Here is a 22,784-nt window from a genome sequence, read left to right as displayed (position 1 = left end):
ACACACTCTCTGAGACGCAGCGCCTTGCCCGTCCTGCTCCTTACAGCATGTCCAGCGCCTGGCTCAGCGTAGACACTCAATAAACTGTATTTGAATGGCAGGTATAATCTTTGAGATAAAGTTCTAAGTGTTGCTATCCGGAACATATTTATACCCAAACTATTACTTACTGTTTATCTGAAATTCAAATTTAACTGAGCATATATCCACCACCTCCACCACAACCACCCCGGCCCTGGAAACCCTATCACCAGTAGATGTTTTATCATCTCTAGGAACGTTTGTGCTTGTCAAGCCCGGGGCTTGTGGTTGTAACTGCAAGCCAAGTGGATTGTCCATCTTCCATTGCATGGGACAGCCATTCCAAGGCAGAGAATGGTCTGGTCCAAATGGCGAGGGGTGAGAAAGCCTGAGCTATGCGGTTATGAACTACCAGGGTTCCTGGGAGACCACGCTTAGAACTCTTCCAGGCCCATTGGTTTGGAAAGCAGTAGGGGTTTACTGAGAGGAAGCTGTCCTCGATCAGAGATATGCTTGCTAAACCTTAATAACAGACGCAAGAGAGGCACCAGGCTGAAGTCTCGTGTCTTACACAGATAGTGTCTAACGGGCACCTGTGCTCGGCCAAGCTCTCTGCACACCCTGGCCAAGGGCGCCCAGGACACAGAAACATCCTCCAGGTACAGCCCAGTACCAACCCTCGGGCTGCTGGGACCCAGCAGGCGTTCCGGAGGAAACCGGAAGCGGCCGAGGGCCGAGGCGTCCTTCTCCCCTAGCAACGGGTCGTGCAGGAAGCGGCCGCGTGCGCCTGCGCGGAGGCCCTGCCTGCAGACGTGGAGCTGGGCCCCGGCGGCCGAGCCGGGCGGGCGCGCAGGGTGGGAGGGCGGCCGGGATGGCGGCGCCGCTGGGCCGGCCCGGGCGGCCCGGAGCTGGCGGCCGGCGCTGGGGGGTGCTGCTGCCGGCCCTGCTGCTGGGGACCATGCTGGCGCGGCCCGCGGCGGCCCTGGTGGAGGGGCTGTACTGCGGCACGCGGGACTGCTACGAGGTGCTGGGCGTGAGCCGCTCGGCCGGCAAGGCGGAGATCGCGCGGGCCTACCGGCAGCTGGCCCGGCGCTACCACCCCGACCGCTACCGGCCCGAGCCCGGCGACGAGGGCCTGAGCGCAGAGGCGGCCTTCCTGCTGGTGGCCACCGCGTACGAGACTCTCAAGGTGAGACCCGTGGGCGCGGACGGGCTGTGGGCCACCTGCGCGGGGAGCGCGGGGCGCCGCTCCTGCGGCTACCAGCCCCTGGCCCGCGCGGACAGGTCCTCCGTGGCCCGACACCTGCTAAGCGTTCCCCACGTGGTCCTGAGCCCTAAGAGCACAAGGGAAGGGAGCCCATCGGGCAGGGTGGGGTTGGGGATGGAGGGAAGCCAGCCCCCAAGCTGCTTTTTGGTGACAGTCGCTGTCTGATGCTTTTGGCGACCTTCTGATAATCTGCAGTGCATGCTCAGACAGCGGGCTCATTCTTACCGGGATCTGGGGTAGGACAGCGGGAAAGATCTCGAAAGTTGAATGACCCTGATTGCGCAAATTTGAAAGCGCAGAAGTTGGGATTCTGGGACGGTATTGACGACGTGTAGCTTGGGTTCCGAGAAGTGGGCCAGCACTAAGCACAGCGAACAGCCTTGGAAGCCGGGATGGCTGGCTCTTGGCAGAGACCCCTCTGATTGACTTTGGACCTCTCATGTGGAGGAGCGGTTTGTTCTTGGGCAGAATTAAGGCCCCGGTGTCACCTCGCACCAGATGGCAGGGCTGGGAAACCCCTTGAATAGCACCCGTACGTAGGTGCTCAACCTAGGCATGAAACAGAATCTCTAGCAGGAAGTATCTTGTGAATAAGTTACATCATTTGGCCAAGGTTTTGTGTCCCATAGCGATGTGGAAACGTAGGGAGATTTAACCTGACACTTGTTCGTTCCATGTCTGTAAAAAGTTAAAACCATATAAAGAAAAAAGTCACCAAGCGCATTTCCTGCTCTAAGGGTCCAATTCATTCTAGGTGGTTTCCTCATCTTTATTTCCAGGCCCTAAAAAAAGCCCAAAAAACACACCTTCCCGAACTGTTACAGTATATTTCTTTCCCGCTGTGCTGTGCGTGGGCATACATAACTTGGCCATGGACTGATTCCTGCGGAGTGGCTTCTCTCGAGCTGAAAATACCTCATCAAGAGATTCTTCCTTTACACCTTCTAGAACTTTTTTCTCTCTCTCCCTCTCTCCATCCTCAATTTTTAAGTGCATGGAAATATTAAAGAAACTTTTTAGAAACCTCTTATCTGGAGACTGATTCAGATAGGTTGGAAATGCGAAGTGGATGTTTGGCCTTTTGACAATGTCATTCCCTTTGCTGTTTCACACAAATTAATTCTAAAGAATGCTATAGGTAAGTAAGTTGGATGATTGTGAATGAAAAATTGCTTGCATGAGAGGAAAATTACACTTTTAAAAGTCCCGAGGATTTTTAAGTGAAAGTAACCACTTTTGGCTGCAGATAACTTGGGTAAAATGAATGAAATATGAGAAATGGTACAGAAATAAGCAAATGTGGGTGTAGCTAGTGAGACTGCACTTAGAAAAGCCATGACTGGTAGAAAATGGGAAAGTAGTAGAATGGGATAGCATTTTGCAAGATCCCCAGAGAACGGCAGAGAAAAGGACTTGGGAATGTCATGGGCCTGAAGGTGCTCTGATGCGCTGGAGAGGAGGGGTGGAGGGAGCCTTCTGCCCCTAGCTTCTCTCAGGAGACGTAGTCATGGCAGCCTTCAGCATCTTGTCACTGGTCTGGGTGAGGCGGCAGGGCAGGGTAGGGCAAGGCAGGGCATCAGCACTTGCGGGGAGTCTGTCAAAGAGGGGAGCCCTGTTGCATTCCTGCTTGTTGGCATTTCTTAGTGCATTGTCTGAACAACTGGTACGGACAGAAGTACTGAGCAGGAGACCGTGGAGTGGCACAGTTCCTGACTTGACGCGCAGGAGACAGGTAGCTTACTGTTGGATGAGTATGTTAGTTATGTAATGAAAGCACTTGTGGATTGCATCGCAGCGCTGGGAGGAAGCAGTGCTTTTTTCTTGGGATTAGAGAAGAATGTGTTCTTTGAACTAGAACACAGTTACCCGGATTGACAGTGGCGGGAGGTTTCCAGAAGAGGGAAAACCAGATGAGTAGAAACGGGCAGTCATAAATAGGCAGAGTTCGAGGAGTGAGAAACTTTGGTGAGATTGTAACAAGCGTTTTGTCCACCAAGAATCACAGGGACTCTCATTTGGGGGGAAAATTCAATGTAGGTATTAGTGTTACTTCTCAATGTCTAGGTTTTAGTCGGTCATCCATAATGATTGAGCAGTGCCAACTCTCTGCATCTAGATTGGATTCAACCAAGCATAGAAGGAAAATATTTAAATATATATTTTATATATAAATTATATAATAAGTATATAGCATATATCTACATATTATATTCTATATTATATAATAAAACATGCATGAATATATGGATATATCTTTAAATAGCATTATGTCCTGAAAGTATGCAGACTTCTTGTCACTATTGTATAAGCAGTGTAACATTACAGCTATTTGTATAACGTTTGCGTGGCATAGATGTTACAAGAGATCTAGGGGCCAGGGCTGTGGTATAATGGACCAAGTGCTGTCTGCAGTGCTGGCATCCTGGCTAGTGTCTTCCAATGCAGCTCCCTACTAATGCTCGTGGGAAGACAACAGAAGTCCCCAGCACTTGGGCCCTACATTGACAGGGGAGACCTGGATGAATCTCCCAGCTCCTGGCTTTGACCTGGCCCAACCCCAGCCATTGCAGCCATTTGGAGACTGAACCAGCAGATAGGAGATATTTCTCTCTCGCTCGCTCTCTCTCTTTCTCTGCCTTTTAAATAAAATATTTTGAATTGTTTTCAGAAAGTAATCTAAAGATGATTTGAAGTATATAGGAGAATGTATATAGGTTATATACAAGTATTATGCCATTTTATATAAGGGGCTTGAACGTCCATTTATTTTGGTATTTGCAGGGAGATCCTGGAGCTAATCCTTCTGGGGTTCCAAGGGATGACCATATTCATGGAAGGATTATGCAGTTCTGTACATTTCTATGATAGTTACAAGGCTGATGACCATGTCAAGCAAGTCTGTCACTGTGAGGGAGGGGCAGTGGTTTTCATTGCCGTGCTCTTCCCAATTGCTTGTATGTAATCATTTGAAGCCTTTTCCTGCTCTGGGGTTAGTGGGAAAGAATGGCATGTTGGTGGTGATCTTTCCCCTGGGCCAAGTGGAACTTGGTGGCCTGTATGCCACAGTGACCGTTTTTGTTGTGAAATCCCAGTGCTGTTTATTTTTTGTGGAGTCCCTAATTTCAGTTGTTACTCCCTACTTAGGACAAAGGTTGATTATATACCAGATGTACCTAATTTCTGTTCTCTGATCGCTTGACACATGACATCATCAGCAACCAATCAGAGCTCTCGAGCAGCCTGAAAATTACTGAGCAGTCTTTCTAGCCAAAACCGAACACTTGGTGTTTTAATTTAGCTTGTGCAGATTTCTTCTGGGAAAATGGGACATTTGGAGCTGTTCACAGAGCGCAAAGATCCTTGGTGTGCCTTTCTTGGACTTCTGGAACACTGCGTCTTTTAGACTGGGAGATGGGAGGGACACTGCTTCAGGAGCTTGGAACCTAGTTTGGGGTCAGATGAGGAATGACCCCTTCAGCTGTGCTCAGGAATTTGAGCTTTGTGTATTTTAGAATTACCCGAGTCTTTAAAGTGGAGAAAAACAGTCTTAACATCTGTTTCAAAAAATAATATGTGGGGGCCCGGCGTGATTAAAGTCCTCTCCTTGCACGTCTGTGATCCCATGTGGTCACTGGTTCTGATCCCGGCAGCCCTGCTTCCCATCCAGCTCCCTGCTTGTGGCCTGGGAAAGCAGCTGAAACGGCCCAAAGCCTTGGGACCTGCACCCGTGTGGAAGACCTGGAAGAGCTCCTGGCTCCTGGCTTCAGATTGGCTCAGCTCCAGCCGTTGCAGTCACTTGGGGAGTGAACCATCTGATAGAAGATCTTCCTCTCTGTCTCTCGTCCTCTCTGTATATCCGCCTTTCAATAAAACTAAATAAATCTTTAAAAATAATAATAATAATAATATGTAGGCTTGGCCAGATAACATAGTGGTTAAGGTTCTCGCCTTCTATGCCCTGGGATCCCATATGGACCCTGGTTCTAATTCTGGCAGCTCCACTTCCCATCCAGCTCCCTGCTTGTGGCCTGGGAAGGCGGTCGAGGACGGCCCAATGCATTGGGACACTGCACCCGCGTGGGAGACCCAGAAGAAGCTCCTGGCTCATCTCTGATTGTTGTGGCCATTTGGGAGTAAACCAGCAGAGGGAGGATCTTTCTGTCTCTCCTTCTCTCTAAAAATCTGATCTGCCTTTCCAACACAAACTTAAAAGATCCTAAGTCAGCTGCCTCTCACCTGTAGCACAGTTGCCGGTAAGTGAGCATGCCAGAAATGAGTCTTGTTACCCTTGTTAGAACATGAACTTTAAACAAGGCTGTAATATACCCCACTGCAAAGTGACCATATGTGGCAGATTTTCTCTAACTCATTAGTTAATGGGAGGACCAGTAAGAAACGTGGACAGGTTCAAGAGAGGAGTCCCACACTTTTGTATCAAGCGAGGAATTCTGGCAGGCCTGTGAGGTTGGCCAGTGCCCGCCAAGCAGTGATCAGCTCTCTTCCACTGGACACCATTTTTTTCTTCTTGATGAGCAGAAGTTATTCAGGCTATTTCCAGTTTTTCCCAAGTTCCTTCTGTTTTGACATTTAAACCTAATATCAGTGTTTCTCTGCAGGCTTCAAAGAGTGAAAGGATTTACAGCAGTTTCTTTTTTTCTCCTCCATTTGAAAATCTCCCAAAGTTTCCACACTTGTCTTCACATTTGCTGTCCTCTTCCCCACTTCTGTACTGTACAGAGAAACATGTCCACAGAGCAGCTATGATTGGAAACTTCAGCGCCATGTTCGACATTCTTTGCATTCACCCGTACCCCTTCATGATCAGGGCCCACTGTTGCGCTTCTTAGCCACTGACACATGGACTCCCTCATTCTGCCTTTTTGCAATAGTGCCAGAGTAGTCTCCTAGAAATATACTTCTACTCAGGGTTATTTTTCTCAGACTTTAAAAGATTTGTTATTGAGGGCCTGGTGGCTAAACTTCTCACCTTGCACGTGCCGGGATCCCATGTAGGCAGTGGTTTGCGTCCTGGCTGCCCCACTTCCCTTCCAGCTCCCTGCTTGTGACCTGGGAAAGCAAAGGAGTATGGTCCAAGGCCTTGGCACCCCGCACCCACATGAGAGACCCATAGGGGAGGCTCCTGGCTTTGGAGCAGTTCAGCTCTGGCTGTTGTGACCACTTGGGGAGTGAACCAGAAAATGGAAGATCCTTCTCTTTGTTTCTCCTTCTCTCTGTAAATCTGCCTTTCCAAGAAAAAAAAAATCTTAAAAAAAAAAAAAGATTTATTGCTTGAAAGGCCTGACCAAGTAAGGGAGAGAAAACTCTTCCTTCTGCTGGTTCACTCTTTGCAGAGCTGGGAGCAGGCTGAAGACAGAGCCAGGAACTCTCTCCTGGTCTTCCTGGTGGTTGGCAGGAGCCCAAACACTTGAAACATCTTCCACTCCCGTCCCAGGTGCATTAGCAGGGAGCTGGATTGGAAGCAGAGCAGCCAGGACTTGAACCAGCACTCTGATGTGGGGTTCAGCATTTCAAGTGGCAGCTTAAGCCACAGCAGTGCAACTCTGGCTTCAAACTATCTCATCTTTTAATAGTATGCACAGTAATTCTCTGTTTGGTATGACATGCAAGACCTTTCACGGTTCTTATCCAAACTTACTTTACTTTCTTAGCTAAATTTCTGACTCCTTTCTGCCTAAGCTTCCCCGGTTCTCAAGTTTCAGTGGAGCTGTTCTGTTCTTGAATGCCTCTGTTGCTTAACAGTTGCTGTTTCCTTCACACTCATCACACTTTAGACCCAGCTCTCATGTCTTCTCCCTGGGACTCCCACGGCCCTTGGCCCAGGCAGTCCGTCTGTCCCTTGTTTCCTGGTGCAGTGACTTGTGCTTTTCTACATGGGAGGGTTTTTGAGGCTAAATCCTTATCTCGTCTGGCTTTGACTCCTCTTTCTGTGCTTAGCACACAGCCTTGCATCATCATTTGGTGAGTCAAAATTGACCAAGGTTTTCAAAAGGTCAGGAAACTAAATAGAGGGGGTGTATTAATAAGTTTGGGTTCTGAGCATATCGAATTGGAGATATTTATTTTACATTTAGAAAAGATGGGCCATAGCTGTAGTATAGGAGCAAGCCAAAACAAAAACCCAGATTTGCCTCTAGTGTTCAGGTAATGTTCCAAATGGTGCAGACTTTTGAGACCACAGGTGGAGTGGGGAGTGAAACCCCACGGGCAGGTAGCAGCGCTGAGGACCGCTGGCGGGTGCAGGAACAGAGCTGGAGTTGAGAGCAGTTTTCTTCCTCTGTAGTGGGACGTAACAGCTTAGAAAAACTTGGAAGAGGACAAAAGTTATTTTTCTAAATATTACTTGTGCTGGTGTATATGTTTTTTTAAATAATATATATTTTTAAATATGAACAACCTATTTTAACATTTTCCTATATTGTCAGTTCCCAGCCTCTACCATTTCAAGAAGGATTTCTGTACTCTGTCATAGAAGCCATTCTCACATAACACTTGCTGCAATATTTGCTTATTGCAATTGACATGTATCTCATGATCAGAGAAGTCATCATTTATCTCAAGGGCGCAGGCGCGTCTGTTGGCCTCGGGGTGGGGGATGGCATTCCCGGCAGAGGAGGAAGGATTCCGTGCTCTCTGTGCTCGTGGGTTTCCTCTTGTTCCCTTTTGACCTAGATATTGGTGGTTATGTTCCAGTCCTCCTGCCTGTGTCCACGAGGATTGGGAGTGGAGTGGACACCAGCAGCAGTAGAGATTAGAAACAAGGAGCTTATTGCCCTGCTTGTCCAGGCTCAGGACAGAGAGGAGGACGAAGCCAGTGTAAAGGTTTTGGTTTTGGAAAGAAGTTGGAATCTCCTGACCCTGGGACCTTAAAGATCCACAAAATTGCTGAAAGGAAAAAGTACTACCTTATTGAAAGGTAAGATATTAAACTGTTTTAAGGTTTAAGCTATTTTAGCCACATAAAGCATATTTTCTGAAGCTGTAAATCCAAGCATTCATTTTTGGCAAGCTGTGACGTAATCACCCATCCAGTCCTGCTGGTGAAAGTGGAGAGCTGTGGCTAGTGAGGGAACCCCTGTATAACATGTCACTTGTTTTTAAATGCCAGGCATCGTGCTAGGCCTTGGATATACAGAGGTTAGGGAGCTGGCATGCCTACCTTCTGAAAATTCTGGTTCTGGGGAAAGAAAAAGCTGGTGGTTACAATGTGATAAGTGCTACCATGCTTAGCAAGAGAGGCCCAGCTGGAGCTGAGGCAGTAACATCTGTTCTCAAAGGATTCATAGGAACACATGAAGTTGGAGGGCAGGAACAGGCTTGCAGTGAGAAAGAATTGTTTTCAATAACTCAGATGGCAAAAAGCTTGTCAGAGGAGAACATATCAAATTCCAGAAATTGCTCTCTGAATGTTTGTTCTGGCTGCAGGGGAAGAGGGTGATAAGAGAGGTTGTTAGGTAGGTGAGTTTGGGCCAGTTGTGGAGGTCTCGTTGCATGCTGAGGAAATTTTCGCTTTGGCCATGGGGAAGCAGTGGACATAAAAAACAAACCTTAGTCTGGGATGGATAGGAGAAACCCAAAATATGTGCTGTTAGCTCTCTGATTGGGTCCTGGAAAGAAAGGTAGCCCTTGTTTTGTCTTTACTCTGCTAATATCCTCATGCTTACTAAATTAATCCTAAACTATAGGTTGCTAAAGAGGGCTTTTTGATTAGGCCGTTGAGAGCTCCTTTATTACCTATGTGTGTGACCTTGAACTGCTGTTAAAGTGTCTGCATGCCTCAGCCTAAGGATCTATTTCCTTTTGTGTAGAGAAAGCTGGGAGTCCTACAGTGAAGAGAGAATAGATGATGAGATGCTATAGCAAGGGTGGTGGTCAATTCCAATTAAAAATGGAAGGTGTTGGGGGGAGGCGGGCAGGGAAGGTTTTTCTTTTTGAGACGCAGGTGAGGGAGAAAGCTCCCGCTTAGTTTACTCCGGAAATGTACCCAGTTGCTGGGGCTGGAGCTGGGAGCTGGCAGCACAGTCCAGGCCTCCCACTGGAGAGGCCAAGGTCTGAGCCATGGCTGCCATCTTTGTACTGCATCTGAGGGAAGCTGAGGTCAGGAGCCAGAGGCAGGAAGCTGACAGGACAGCAGTGGCTTACCCGTCAGCCTGATGCTTGCCAGGGTGGCCAGATTTCTAGTCTCTCCAATCATGACCCAAAAGCTGCCATCAATTTCATGACTTTGAAGAAAAGTAAACCACCCTAAGAGAAGTCTGACTTGACCCTGAAACCTTTTGTGGGAACCAAGTGGTTTGAGGACTCGATAGGGGGGGGCCTGAATGGACCCAACAGGCTCCTCTCACTGTACAGAGGCCAGGGGAGAGAATCTGGAGCCGCTGGTGCAGAGGATGGTTGACTGTCCTCTTGGAGGAGCTCAGGGTGTGGTGAAGTAGCAGTGAGATGACGACAGTAACCCCTGGGGCAGATCTGGGCAAAAGGCTTGCAGGGTTTGGGATCTGCAACCTACAGTACATGACCTTCACCTAGATAAGAGAAGAGTGAAGGGAGGGCCACTGTTGACCACATGACATGCATTGAAGACCTTGCTGTCTGCTCACAGCCTGACTGGGCGCAGGGCTCCGGGTAAGCCCTGCCCTGCTGGAAGATCACTGAAATCTGATCTTAGTGTTGCATGTACTCCACAGTGTGCCTAATCCAGTGGGAAGAACCATGTTGAAAGAAATACATTTCAGAAGGTCTCTGCCAGGATTGGGAGGATGAGTTAAAGTCAAGGATTTCAGAACACAGGGCAGTATTTATAAAATTACTCCAAAAAAAAAAAAAAATGAGGGGAAGAAAAGGATATTTTGAAATACGGGAAAGGAAATGAGACAAGAGCTGTGGCCGTTAGTCCTAAAGACGGCCTCGGTGACCGCTGTGTGCTCCTTCTAGAAGGGAGGCTTAAAGACAGTGTAGGGATTGAGCCTAAGGCAGTTGCTGGCAGAAAACCCTTTAGAACAGAAGGCACATCCAAGGATTGAATTGAAAATATCTTCTCCTTTTGTAATGGGTAGCTCTCATACTGCCTTTTCGTATCTATAGTACCATGTAGTATTCTTTAAATATATGCATATCTAATTAAACTAGATTTTTGAGTTAGTATAATCTTTTGTTTCAAATTCAAATCCTGGATACAAAATGTTATAATGACTTAATGGGTATATTTTGACACTAGCCAACTTCTTATTGTAAACCTCAGAAATGACATTGAAGAAGGCCCTGAACAGACCCCAGAACGTCTGCGTGGGTAGCAAAGCACTAGGTTTAGATCTAGAAATGGTTTTGGCTGAGAACCCACAACTTTACAGATTTGGAGTAAGTTCTTCTGAAAAGAAATTTTCTCAGTTAAAAAAAGATTTTTGATTCTACAGTGGCCTCTACTTTAGCCAAATATAGACAGTAAAGAAGTTTTGTCCTAATGCTTCACATTTTTAAAAATGGGCTAAGGTGAAAAATAGGAGTTCCTGTGAGAAACAGATCACCTTCGTAACCTACTAGAGTAGCTCCTCCTCCTAAGTAATGCACTACAGCTTCGGCGCTTATCCCTGTTAGAAATGGATCCAAGTTAGAGATCTCGTGAAATGCTCTGTGAGCATGCGGAGCAGCACTTCCGAAGGCTATAATTCTTGCATTGATCTGTGCGTCACTGCGTCTGTGAGCTGGGCTGTGACAGAGTGTTAAAGCAGTATGCACATCTTGGGTTTGTAACTATTTTTGTAGACTGTATGTCATTTGTCCTTTAAAGCAACCATGTAGAAAAGGTAGAGTGACTGGCATAAATGAAGAATGAGGCTCAGAGAGGCTGAATATTTTAACCAGGGTGCAGATGGACTTTGACCATTCTCCTACATCAGTGAAATGGGGCGTAAGTCAGGGATATGGGCGCAGATTTCATCTGCGTTGCGCTTAATCATTGCTTTCAACAGAAACTTGAACATGAAACTCAAACATCATTGTGAATATGCATGTATATGTAAATATAGATGATAGATATTTTTTCTGACGGTCCTGGAGAATAGATGTCAGCCTGCCGTAAAGGAACATGTGACATCTTTATGAGCACCACAATAAGGGCACCATTAGTCATTATTAAAACGTTGCTCCTTTCCAAGCAGGAGTAGCAGTACTCAAGAATCGGGGAAGTATTTCTAGTGTGCTGTTATACCTCACGTTAAGGTTCCGGAAATAAACTTACGCATGCCATTGAGAACTTTGTTGATTTTAACAGTTTCCGTTCTTTTTACTCAGCTTAAAATTCTAAACAGATGATAAACTGAGGCCACTGAATGAACTTGCTATCTTGTCATGTTACAGGATGAAGAAACGCGGAAGGACTACGACTATATGTTGGATCATCCGGAAGAGTACTACAGCCATTACTACCACTATTACAGCAGGCGCCTGGCCCCCAAAGTGGATGTGCGAGTAGTGGTTCTGGTCAGTGTGTGTGCTGTCTCAGTGTTTCAGGTGTGTATCAGTGGACGTGTGCACGTGGCATAGTGCCAGCCGCTGAAACTGAGCTGCAGATACTCGTCAAATTTTACTTACAGTGAAAATTTATATTTTACACTAGAAGAAGATTTATTTGGCCAACTAAGGGTATTGAATTGAGATCTTTGCCGGGGGATATTCAAGAAATCAATAGTAAATAGTATTATGTAACTCTAAACAAACAAACAAAATACCTGAGTTTTTTGGTTCTCATTGCTCCTGCTCAAGTATTTCCCACCTAGCAACCAGAATGAATGGCAGCCAGCTCGTAGCATTGACCTGTGTATGCCTGTCAGTGATTTCCTGTTAAACCTGAGAAGAATCTGAGTTCTTTAATGCTGTCTCAGCAGTGCTGCCTCCCCTCCAGGAGTGCCTCTGGCATTTGCCATCACTGGCACAGTCACAGCTCCACTCAGGGTGCTTCTGCTCAGCTGGAAAACCACTGAAATGGATTAGAAGTAACTTTTTTGTGTGTTGTTTTAAAATTCACAAAAATGTAACTCAGTCTAGAGGAAAAGAAAGATGACTGCAATGAAGCAGTTTGCTGATTTGAAATTTACTCTGTGGCTCAGTTCTCAGAAACCATCATCTGTCTGGTGAATGAGTGCCTGTGGAAGCTCTGGTGGTGTGATTTAAACGTGTCAGTTTCCATTAAAGATTGCCCTTCCGGTGGGAGACCAGAAATCACAATTTTCTTATTCTTAATGATTTGCTATGTTACAATTTTAGGATGTTAATTCATTCAGTAATGCATGAGCTGAAATATATAGACATACCTTGCAAGGATCAGGACCGTTTTGACGGCAAAATCCTTTGTAATGGAATATAGTTATGAAGTCAGTTAATGCTTTCCTGTCCAAATCAGAATTCAAACATACGGAATCTTTCAGTTCAGACTAGAATAAGCTTTGCATGGTTCATGTGGATGGCTTCATAAGGAAGTCAGAAAGAACACAGTCATTCGAATGTATTCCCTCTTGAGTTTTTAAAACAAATTCCTCAGCTAGTTTTTGCCATGTAATTTTTCCTCTTGTAAGTAGGATGTAGTTAGAAAAAGAAAACCAGGTTTCTTCGTAGTAATCCAGAGAAGAACCAAATCAATGATGAGGACGTGAAAACACAGGTGTGGTGTGGTGCCATGGGTCCACCCACTGCTCGTGGGCATCTCCTGTCTGCCGCCAGTGGGTTCCCCTTGCTGCGTGAACCCCGAGCTCCCGTGGGCACAGGGGCATTATTCAGCTTTAATCAGAAGGGGTTTCTTTGGTGACGGTGTTCACCCAGCTTCCCTGCTCTTGCTTTAGTTCATGTGAGTTTTGTTGTAAAAATGACATGTTTTTCTTTGTTGACTCTTCCAGTTTTTCAGCTGGTGGAATAGCTACAATAAAGCCATCAGCTACCTCGCCACGGTGCCCAGATACCGCATCCAAGCTACCGAGATCGCCAGGCAGCAGGGACTGCTCAGAAAGGCCAAAGACAAGGGCAAAAGCAAAAAGTCCAAAGAGGAAATCCGGGATGAAGAGGAGAACATCATCAAGAACATCATCAAAAGTAAAATAGACATCAAAGGCGGGTACCAGAAGCCCCAGATCCGAGATCTGCTCCTGTTTCAGATCCTCCTCGCCCCTCTGCACCTGTGTTTGTACATAGCCTGGTACTGCCGATGGGTCTATAATTTTAACATCCAAGGCAAAGAATATGGAGAGGAGGAGAGACTATACCTCATTCGTAAATTTATGAAGATGTCAAAATATCAGTTTGATAGCCTAGAAGATCATCAGAAAGAAACATTTCTTAAAAGGGAACTCTGGATCAAGGAGAATTACGAGGTGAGTGGTGACTGTGCAGTCAGGGACCGGGTTGGGCTCCTTCTGAGGTGGAGCAGTGGCCATTTAACATCTAGTTTCTTTTCAAAGGATGGACTGCAGATACATTATTAATTCTGAAAATAGTTTTAACAGAGTCTGATTTGTCACTACACTGCAGCTGGACAGAGTGTTTGGAAGAGGATGCACCAATTGTAGTGGAGTCCTCAAGGTTTTCTGCGGTTAGTGTAAACCTAGCCACAGATGTTTTTTAAAAATCACAGCAAAACCAAGAGATGGAAATTTTGTTCAAAGAACTGTTTCTTTCAATTGGGCATAGATGGTATTACAGAGTAACAAATATTTGGAAAATTGCTTTTATTTTATTAATATAAATTGACTGTAAAGCCCTTAAACTCAGGCATTTTCACAAATACAAGGCTAGTACACAGTGAAATCCATGTGTCGGGGTGGGGGTAGTTTATTCCAGTTTTCATGGTCATTTTTATAGGTGATGTTTTAAGTAGATTTTAATGAAAGTGAAGTTTTGGTCTGAATGGTATTTAAGTAAACTAAGTTGTCAAGTGTTTCGGAAAGTAGATTTGTTAAACCAGATTATAGCTCTTCAGTTATTTGTAGTTTTCCAAGTAGCCCAGTCCATAGCATCGTGTTGCCCTTTGAGTGTTGCCATGTGCTGATTTACATGTGTGTTATACGAGGTTATTTTAGTCATTGCTTCCTTGTACTTGAAAGTCAAACAGTTGCTTTCTGAGGCCTAAGGTGGAGTAAGCCTTTGGGCAGTGGCCTAAATGCTGCCAGGGACACCTGCAACCCATATCAGTCCCTGCTTTCATGGCTCAGCTCCACTTGTAATTCCAAATTCCTGCTGATGTGCAACCTGGGGAGCAAGGGATGGCTCAGATGCGTGGGGGCTGCCACACACGTGGGAGACCTGGAATTGAGTGTCCTCGTCACCATGGCCTGCCTGGCCTGCCTGGCCTGGGCCAGCCTCTGGTGTTGTGGACACCTGCAGGGTAAACCAGCCAATGGAAGATCTCTCACTGCCTTATTGCCTTTTGAATAGTTTCCATGAAATAAAGTCTGATGTGGCCGTGAAACCAGCTCTGTCAGCTCGTCTGTTTAGCTTCAGGTGACATGCACTGAAGTTACAGAAACAGAGGTTCCTTGTTCTTTATATGGGTGTTTTATTTAACCTTCATTGAGAACTTCAATTAAAAAAAGTTTTGAAAAGCCAATATTTAGAACTTTGAATATAAAAATAAATGCAATGGGCCCGGCGGCGTGGCCTAGCGGCTAAAGTCCTCGCCTTGCAAGCCCCGGGACCCATGTGGGCGCCAGTTCTAATCCCGGCAGCTCCACTTCCCATCCAGCGCCCTGCTTGTGGCCTGGGAAAGCAGTCGAGGATAGCCCAATGCTTTGGGACCCTGCACCCGCGTGGGAGACCCGGAAGAGGTTCCTGGTTCCCGGCATCGGATCGGCTCAGCACCGGCTGTTGTGGCTCACTTGGGGAGTGAATCATTGGACAGAGGGTCTTCCTCTCTGTCTCTCCTTCTCTGTGTATCTGACTTTGTAATAAAATGAATAAATCTTTAAAAAAAAAAAAAGCTGAGAAACTGGTCATCGCAACCTTCTTTGTAGGAATATCAGAACAGGAGACAGCAGAGGTCTAACTTGCCACTATCTAAAAAAAAAAAAAAAATGCAATTTCATTTTGGGGAAAGTGTTTTGTTGCTTCTTTTAGGTCACCAAATCTAAAGTCATTAGTTAAATTTACACAAGCAGCTCGTTACAAATATTAATAGTTGATTCTCTGATATTGTAGAAAGGAATTGGCAAGCTCTTTAAACTTTGTTCATAATTTCAATGAAGAAAAAGTATTCCCAGGTTACCGAAATCAGTGACAAATAAGGTGTTACTTTTCCTTTTTAACAATGAATGCTAAAATCCTTAATTTCAAGCTTGTTATTTTAGAAGACAAGTCATAAAATAAACCCGTTGGAAATTTGTATCTGAAGTTATGCTTGCAAAATGTAAACAAGCCATAAAGCTAACGGTCATGTCACCCATGAGTTGTAAAGTCATTTAGTGTGATTTATTATGTGCGTAGGTGTATAAGCAAGAACAGGAAGAAGAACTAAAGAAGAAGCTGGCCAGTGACCCCAGATGGAAGAGATACAGGAGGTGGATGAAGAATGAAGGGCCTGGGCGGCTAACGTTTGTGGATGACTGAAGACTGACAGGATGCTACTGTGCCAAACATTCATTGTGATGTTATTTTAATAACTGCTTTATTTTAGAAATTTATCAACTGCTCCTCAGCAGTAACTAAAATCCCTCAAGGATCTGATTCAACAGAGCACCGTAGACATTGAAACTTCCCCGTAAAACTTTATACATAAGACACTTATGATTGTTCAATTTTTATAACCTATTTCTGGCTTTTGTTAAAAGATTTGACATGAAAAGTTATTCATTGTCATTTAAAAATTTTATATGTTTAGTTACAAGATTTGACATGAAAATTTATTAGATACCATTTAAAATTTTTATGTGTCAAGTGTTTCCTTATTTTGTGTTGCAGCATCTTTCGGCTTTCGTGGCTTCTATATTTTCACAAAACAAAAAAAATATCGACAGTATTGGACTACATGTTTGTGTCTTTCTAGACACGAGCTTCTTTACCTACATGGTTTGATTGTCCTGTCACCTTCCCATGATCGTGTTAGGGTTCTCACGTGCGTGCGGTCTCCTCTCTCTAGGAGAGTCATCTGCCAGAATAGCTGTGTGACAGCCTCCGTTACTAGAATTCTGAACCAGATCAAACTCTCCAGGAATGTGGGGTGGTCCTCTTGACACTCCTCTCGCAGGACTACAGTGGGGTCCTCTAATGTTCTCCAGAAAGGACCTGGTATAAAAAAAGTCTCTGCCCCTTTCCTTTCAGTTTAAAAAAAAAAAAAAATGGCAGGGCAGAAATTAAATACTAAGCTGTTTCTAAGGTAGTGAAGTCCTTGAGTGGTGTAAAGGCCTTTCATCCGTGTAGAAGGGGCCATAAATGACTCAGAATTCGCTCACTCAAGCATGCTGCAAATCCATAGGCATAAAATGGCTGTAATGTATTGTAAGTTTGTTGGCATGGCATTTTAATTAAAGGTGAAGATACTGCTTTTGCATCCTATAGTTTTAAGAAATGAGTGAAACATAGTATAGATGGGGAATTTGAGCTGCAAAGGTGCAGCTCAGAAATGTGGCTGGCAGAAGGAGGCAGGAGGGCAGAGCTCCATCCTTGCTGGTCTGGCCAGAGACTAGGCCAGTCTTTTGGAACTGTGGTCAACGGTCTCTCTTTGCCAGGACTGTGACTCTTCAGTCCCCTGCCCTCAACAGACTTAACTGTGTATTCAGAATCCTGCAGCAAAGGAAGGGCCGTTACTTGTCGTAGGTATCACTCGTGTTTTCCGAGTATTTCTACTGTTTGCATTCTCTGCCTGTCCCCTACCAATGAAAGCTTTTCCGCTTTAGAAACATTTGAGGAGGAATCTGGATAGAGGGCTCAGAATTCCACTAGTTAAGACAATGTTTCTCATGCTTCGTGTTAGAGTTGCAGCTCTTTGCTCTGTGGTTAGTATTGTAGGATTTAGAGAGTGGCTGATCAGTGCTTGCTGGTCATCCCATCACGTACAGGAGGTCTGCAGGATAGATTCATGTCATGTCCTCGGAGCACAGCCCACTGCTAACCCTTACCTCGTTGCTCTTCTTTCTGAATTCTCCAAGTTCTACAAATCATAGGCTGTAGTGCCATAATACATCTAGAGGTATCCAGCATCCCAGACACTGTATTTGCTGTATAGTTTTTAAATGTTACTGGAAAAAAAAGTTAAATTTGGAGAATTAAATATTTTAGTACCATTAATTTAAATTATATATATATATATATATATATAATTATTTGTTTATTTGGCCCTAGAGGACAGTAAACTTTTTGGCTCCCAGAACTTGAAGGTACTTTGCTCAAATGGAAGCCAGTTGTCAAGCTAACACAGTGTTTAGAACCAGACTGCTGGCTACAAATGGAAAGTTCTGTGGAAATTAAGGAGAAGTGGATGTTATTAGGCAGTTTGAGTAAATAAAATACAACCACTGTAAGATTCTAAACAGGGTCTGTTGAGTTATAATCGGTGCATTTGAGGTGGACTGATCAAATAAGTTATAACTGATCAAATAAGTTACAACTGATCTTACCTGCAAAATGTTATGCTCTTCACATCTAAATGTGGAGTGAAGCCAAATTTAAAGCTTAGCAACTAGTAAGATTTGCTAACCTTTTGGGTTTCCTATGAAAAGAGAGGGATTTTCTAGATAGGATTTTAAATTGTATAATCTAAACATGCCTGATGCACATGGATTTAAGGCACAAAGTATGTACATTGGCTGCAAATGAGACCAGGTAAGGTGTTAAGTTAGAAATGTAGGTAATTAAGGGGCCAGCGCTGTGGCACATCAGGTCAACCTGCCACTGGTGATGCCACCATCCCAAGTCATGGCACCAGTGGAATTCCAGCTGCCTCGATTACGAATGGGGCTGGGAAGGCAGTGGCTGTTGATGCCTCTTGCCCTCCATATGGGAGTCAGTTTGAATTACTGACTGGCCTGGCCTAACTCAGACACTGTTTCCATTTGGGAAGTGAGCCAGCAGAAGGAAGGTCTTCACTGTCTGTCACTTTCCCTTTCAAACAGTTTAAAAAAGAAAAAAACCTACGTTACTGTTATAAGCTGTAAATCATTTCTTAATTCTTGGAGGACCTAGGATCTGGACAACAGTGTGCCAAATGGATCATGGGATTTTAGTGTGATGGATTTTTTTAGAGTCCTCCTCCCTGATTTCATTGGGATAAAGATGTTGTTGTCACACGACAAACTCTTCCAGAACCTCTAGAAGAACAATGAAATGGCCCTGGCTTTCTAATCAGACATAGACCCAAGTTGATTTGAGATTACTTTGATCTCTGAACTTCGTTTCTAGGGTGTTTTTTTTTTTTTTTTTTTTTTTTTTTTTTTTTGAGGAGGGGGTGGTATGACAACTATGAATTAGAGGGTCATACAGGAGTAAAATACCTGGCAAAAGCTGAGTGTGCGGTACATATTTTTTTAGAAGTTGTTTTTTTTTTTTTTTGGTGGTCGGGTGGGAAGTCAGATATACGGAGAGGAGGAAAGACAGAAAGATCTTCCATCTACTGGTCCATTCCCCAAGTGGAAGCAGCTGCAACAGCCAGTGCTGCGCTGATCCGAAGCCAAGAGTCCGGAGGCTCTTCCGGGTCTCCCACGCAGGTGTAGGGTCCCAAGGCTTTGGGCCATCCTTGATTACAACCATGGTGTCCAGTTTGCTAGCAGGCATGTCCATTCCATTCCTTGTGCAGAGGTCAGAGAAAACTTGGACTGCAATTGTGTGATTGAGAGCCAGCAGCCATCTGGCTTGGTGCCAGCAGAGGCGAAGCAGCTGCGACTTGACAAGGAACGAGTTCAGAGGGATCAGCAGCTGGCCAGCCTAAGGCCTGTGTTTGCTCAAGGGCCATGTGCTCTGAGGAACAGTGTCACCAACAGACATGCTTGGGACAGTTGCCCAAAAAGCTAGTCTTTTTTTTTTTTTTTTACAGTATGTCATACTGTGGTATGTTAAGTGTCGTAAACTTTCCTGTTTCTCAGTCATTTTGGAGAATGACACAGGTAGATGTTTATGTCAGTCTGATAAGGAAATACCTTCCCCTGGCATCATTCTGCTTACATAGCTGGCTAGGCACAGCCCCTTTTCTGCCAGGGTAATTCACTGTTAACAGAAAGGTGACAGACAACGAGGCAAGAACAAAGAATAGTAATAACAGGGAGATAAATGAATGCAGTGTGTGTGTGTTTGTAGGAACACTGACGTTTCCAAATAGCACTGGAATTCTGGGAAACTGGAGCTGTGTGGTTAGTTTTGAGCTGAAGTGTGAAGAGTCTGACTTCAGAAATCCCTAAGCATGGTGCTGGGCAGGCGATGCCCCAGGCCGTGTGTACCTCCTTTTGGGACTCTTCTCCCTGAGGTTGACACTGGGGGCCGAGGAGGAAGCCCTCCTGTGTCATGCCAGCCGGCATGGCGGCGCAGGTGACTCTCACGTCAGCATCTTGGCTCCTAAGCATTTTCTGTGGCTTTCAGGTCATGTGGGTAATGGTCCTGTTGAAGACCTAGTTTCTCCCACTCCTCACCACCAGCCTCATTTCCTCGTTTCTGGCACTGACCTGGCCTCCTGCTTCAGAGCCTGCCTTGTGCAATGCACAACCACCCCAGCTGCTGTGTGTGTGCATGGATGTGTAAGATTTATAACGTATTTGAAAATCTGACACGGATTTTCCACGTGCTGATTCACTCCCCAAATGGTGATGGTGACCCAGGACAAGCCAGGCCAAAGCCTTGAGCCTCAAACTTAGGTCTCCCACGTGGGTGAAGGGGATGTTGTGTCATTTTCCCATGCTGTGCAGGCGCATTCGCAGGGAGCTGCGCTGGAAGTGGAGCAGGCAGGACCCCCTCAGCACTGGCAGGGCACTTCTGTCGGAGGCAGTGCACCCCTCTGCACCCCGTTGCCAGTCCCAGGCTTTAGCATTTGTCCTCTACGTCATTCCTACCCTCGCATGGCCCCATCCCAGGCACTCCTCCCAGGAACCCTAGTCTCACTCCAGCTTCAGTTGCGTCTGCATGCTCAGCACAGCTGAACGTTCCTGAAATGTTTCATCTTGTGGCTCAATGTCTGCTAGAATTTGACTTCTTTTATTTAGATTTTTCATAACTTCTAGTCTTAGCAGCTTTAGATGGCAGCCCTTCAAAAAAGTTAATAGAAAATGTGTATTATCAAAAAACTACATGGATTGAAAAATACTTTTGCACAGAAATAAAACATCATTTATTCTGTTTTCTACAGTATCTAAAGAACCCCCATATCCCCTATGGTTTACTAGAGCCCAATACATTTTTTTAAGTTTTATCTATTTTTAGTGGAAAGTCAGTATGACAGAAGGAGATACAGAGAGACCTTCCATCTGCTGGTTCACTCCCCAAGTGGCCACAATGACCAGAGCTGAGCCAATCTGAAGCCAGGAGTCAGGAGCTTCTGCTGGGTCTCTCAACGTGGGTGCAGGGTCCCAAGGCTTTGGGCCGTCCTCGACTGCTTTTCCAGGCCACAGGCAGGGAGCTGGAAGGGAAGAGGAGCAACCGGGATTAGAACCACTGCTCACATGGGATCCTGGCGCGTGCAAGGCAAGGACTTTAGCCACTGGGCAACCTTGCCAGGATCTAGAGCCCTGCCTTTTATTCATTCTACATGCGTGCATGGCCATCTGCCCTCTTCCACACTGGGACGTTATTTCCCAGTCCACTTGCCAGATGTGTGTTTTCAGGTCCCAGTCTCACCACTGACAAGGAGCCGTTCCTCTCTTCCTACTATGTCCTGAGTTCTTTGTCAGGTCTTTCAGCCCTTCTGGTTCTCTTCACTCCTACTCTGAGCACTCTGCTAAAATACATGTAAAGGTCTTTGTGAAGAGGAAACTTGTCCCTCAAGAGAGGGACAAGACTTTTCAAAAGAACAAGTCTGCTTTGTCACTGAGGAATAGCTGCTTGCCACTCTAAAGGTCATGCCACGTACCTCATGGAATGAACACAGGCAGTGTTCAGCCTCAAACAGTTAAAACTTCTAAAGGAAGTGGTTTTTTAAAAATTATTATTTGAAAGATAGGATGACAGAAAATTAGGAGTTATGGAATAGAATCTGCTGGTTCATTCTCTAAATGCATAGGCCAGCCAGAGCAAGAAGCCCAGAGTGCCACCTGGGTCTCCCATGTGGGTGGCAAGGGCCCAATCATCTGCTGCCTTCCAGGATGTATTGGCAGGAAGTTGGATTTGAAGTGGAGCAGCCTGGACTTGAACCAGCACTCATGCAATGCACGTGTTCCAAAAGGTGGTTTACCCTGCTATACCATGACACCTGTCTCAGTTAAGACACTTAAGAGACTTGAGATAACATTTTTTATCTATCAAATTGGCAAGAAACCACAATATGGAGTTGTGAAGGTACACAGAATACTTTTACAGCCTTTCAGAGTATCAGTTTATACAACCCTCTGGAGGATAACATAAGGAATTTTGAAAATTTTTTATTTTTAATATTGTTTACATGGTTGAGAGGGATGCATGTCCATGTGGACCTCTGATTACAGTGGTGAAGTTCAGGCATGGAGGAAGATGGGTGGGACAAATGTTTCCATTTTTTGGCTTGTTTTTTTTTTGTTGTTGTTGTTTGTTTGTTTGTTTTCTCCTGTGTCCACAGGGGAAGGGTGGAAGGGAGTGTTCTTTGCTGTCAAACTACAGCACAGCATTAAGTTATGGTCATTTGATGATGCCTGAGAGACCTCAGTGTGAGGAAGAGTGTTTCAAGGGTGTTACTTGAGTGGTTTTTATGGTTATGAAAAGTTGTTGGTTTCATTGCTCCAGCAGTGAAAAAAAAAATCTTTCCAAGGTCTGTTAGTTGAGAAAGTCCACCTTAGTGCAACCACACATCCAGGAACATGCTGCAAAGCTTGGCCAGAATTGTCCAACATATTCTGCCTTTCATCCTCTGAGAAGGCAGTCAACATCCCCTGCTGGTCTAGATGAGCTAGTTGTCATGTCCCCCATGTGCATCTGGGCATGCTGACCACTGCACAGGCATCAGCAGCTTATACAACCCTGTAGGCCCAGTTCCAATACATACTCTCCAAGGTTGGACAACACATATTGTGATTTTTTTTTCCCTGTGGCATGTCTGAGTCCAGCAGTTGAGTTGTGGAGTCCCCCACCAAATTTTGCCTGAGGTGACCTCACGTGTCAGTCAGTGCAGACTTATTTGTGGCTTGCTTGACCCAACCTGACCTTCTCGTATGCCAACAGGTGTTACCACCTTGTCCACTGTGGCCTGTCCCCAGTCCTAGTTTTTGTGCTCACCAGCAATAGGTATAGCCTACCAGAGGAGTGCCCACTGTTCCCTTGCCAAGCATGTTCCCAGCCCCAGATTTTGCACCTGCCAGAGGATACTGTGGTCCAGCCTGACAAGACTTGCCCTCAG

At 45.4% G+C, this 22,784-nt stretch overlaps 1 protein-coding gene across 2 annotated transcripts; it reads left to right on the top strand.

Moving 5' to 3' along the window:
* The first annotated feature begins 825 nt into the window (after positions 1-825).
* On the top strand, positions 826-16,209 carry DNAJC25 (DnaJ heat shock protein family (Hsp40) member C25). 2 transcript variants are annotated; one of them, XM_058672461.1, is made up of 4 exons: positions 826-1,210; positions 11,663-11,785; positions 13,195-13,665; positions 15,770-16,209. In XM_058672461.1, exons 1-4 carry the CDS (start codon positions 893-895, stop codon positions 15,890-15,892), a joined length of 1,035 nt encoding a protein of 344 aa, XP_058528444.1. In that variant the 5' UTR covers positions 826-892; the 3' UTR covers positions 15,893-16,209. The 2 variants fall into 2 exon arrangements, with proteins under 2 accessions (XP_058528444.1, XP_058528443.1); XM_058672460.1 differs by having other exon boundaries at positions 828-1,210; positions 11,663-11,815.
* The last annotated feature ends 6,575 nt before the right edge of the window (positions 16,210-22,784 follow it).

This window comes from Ochotona princeps, chromosome 14 (assembly GCF_030435755.1).
Source record: "Ochotona princeps isolate mOchPri1 chromosome 14, mOchPri1.hap1, whole genome shotgun sequence".
Lineage (NCBI taxonomy): Eukaryota > Metazoa > Chordata > Mammalia > Lagomorpha > Ochotonidae > Ochotona > Ochotona princeps.
Note: the sequence above shows the minus strand (reverse complement) of the source record. Positions and strands in the feature narration are given on the sequence as shown.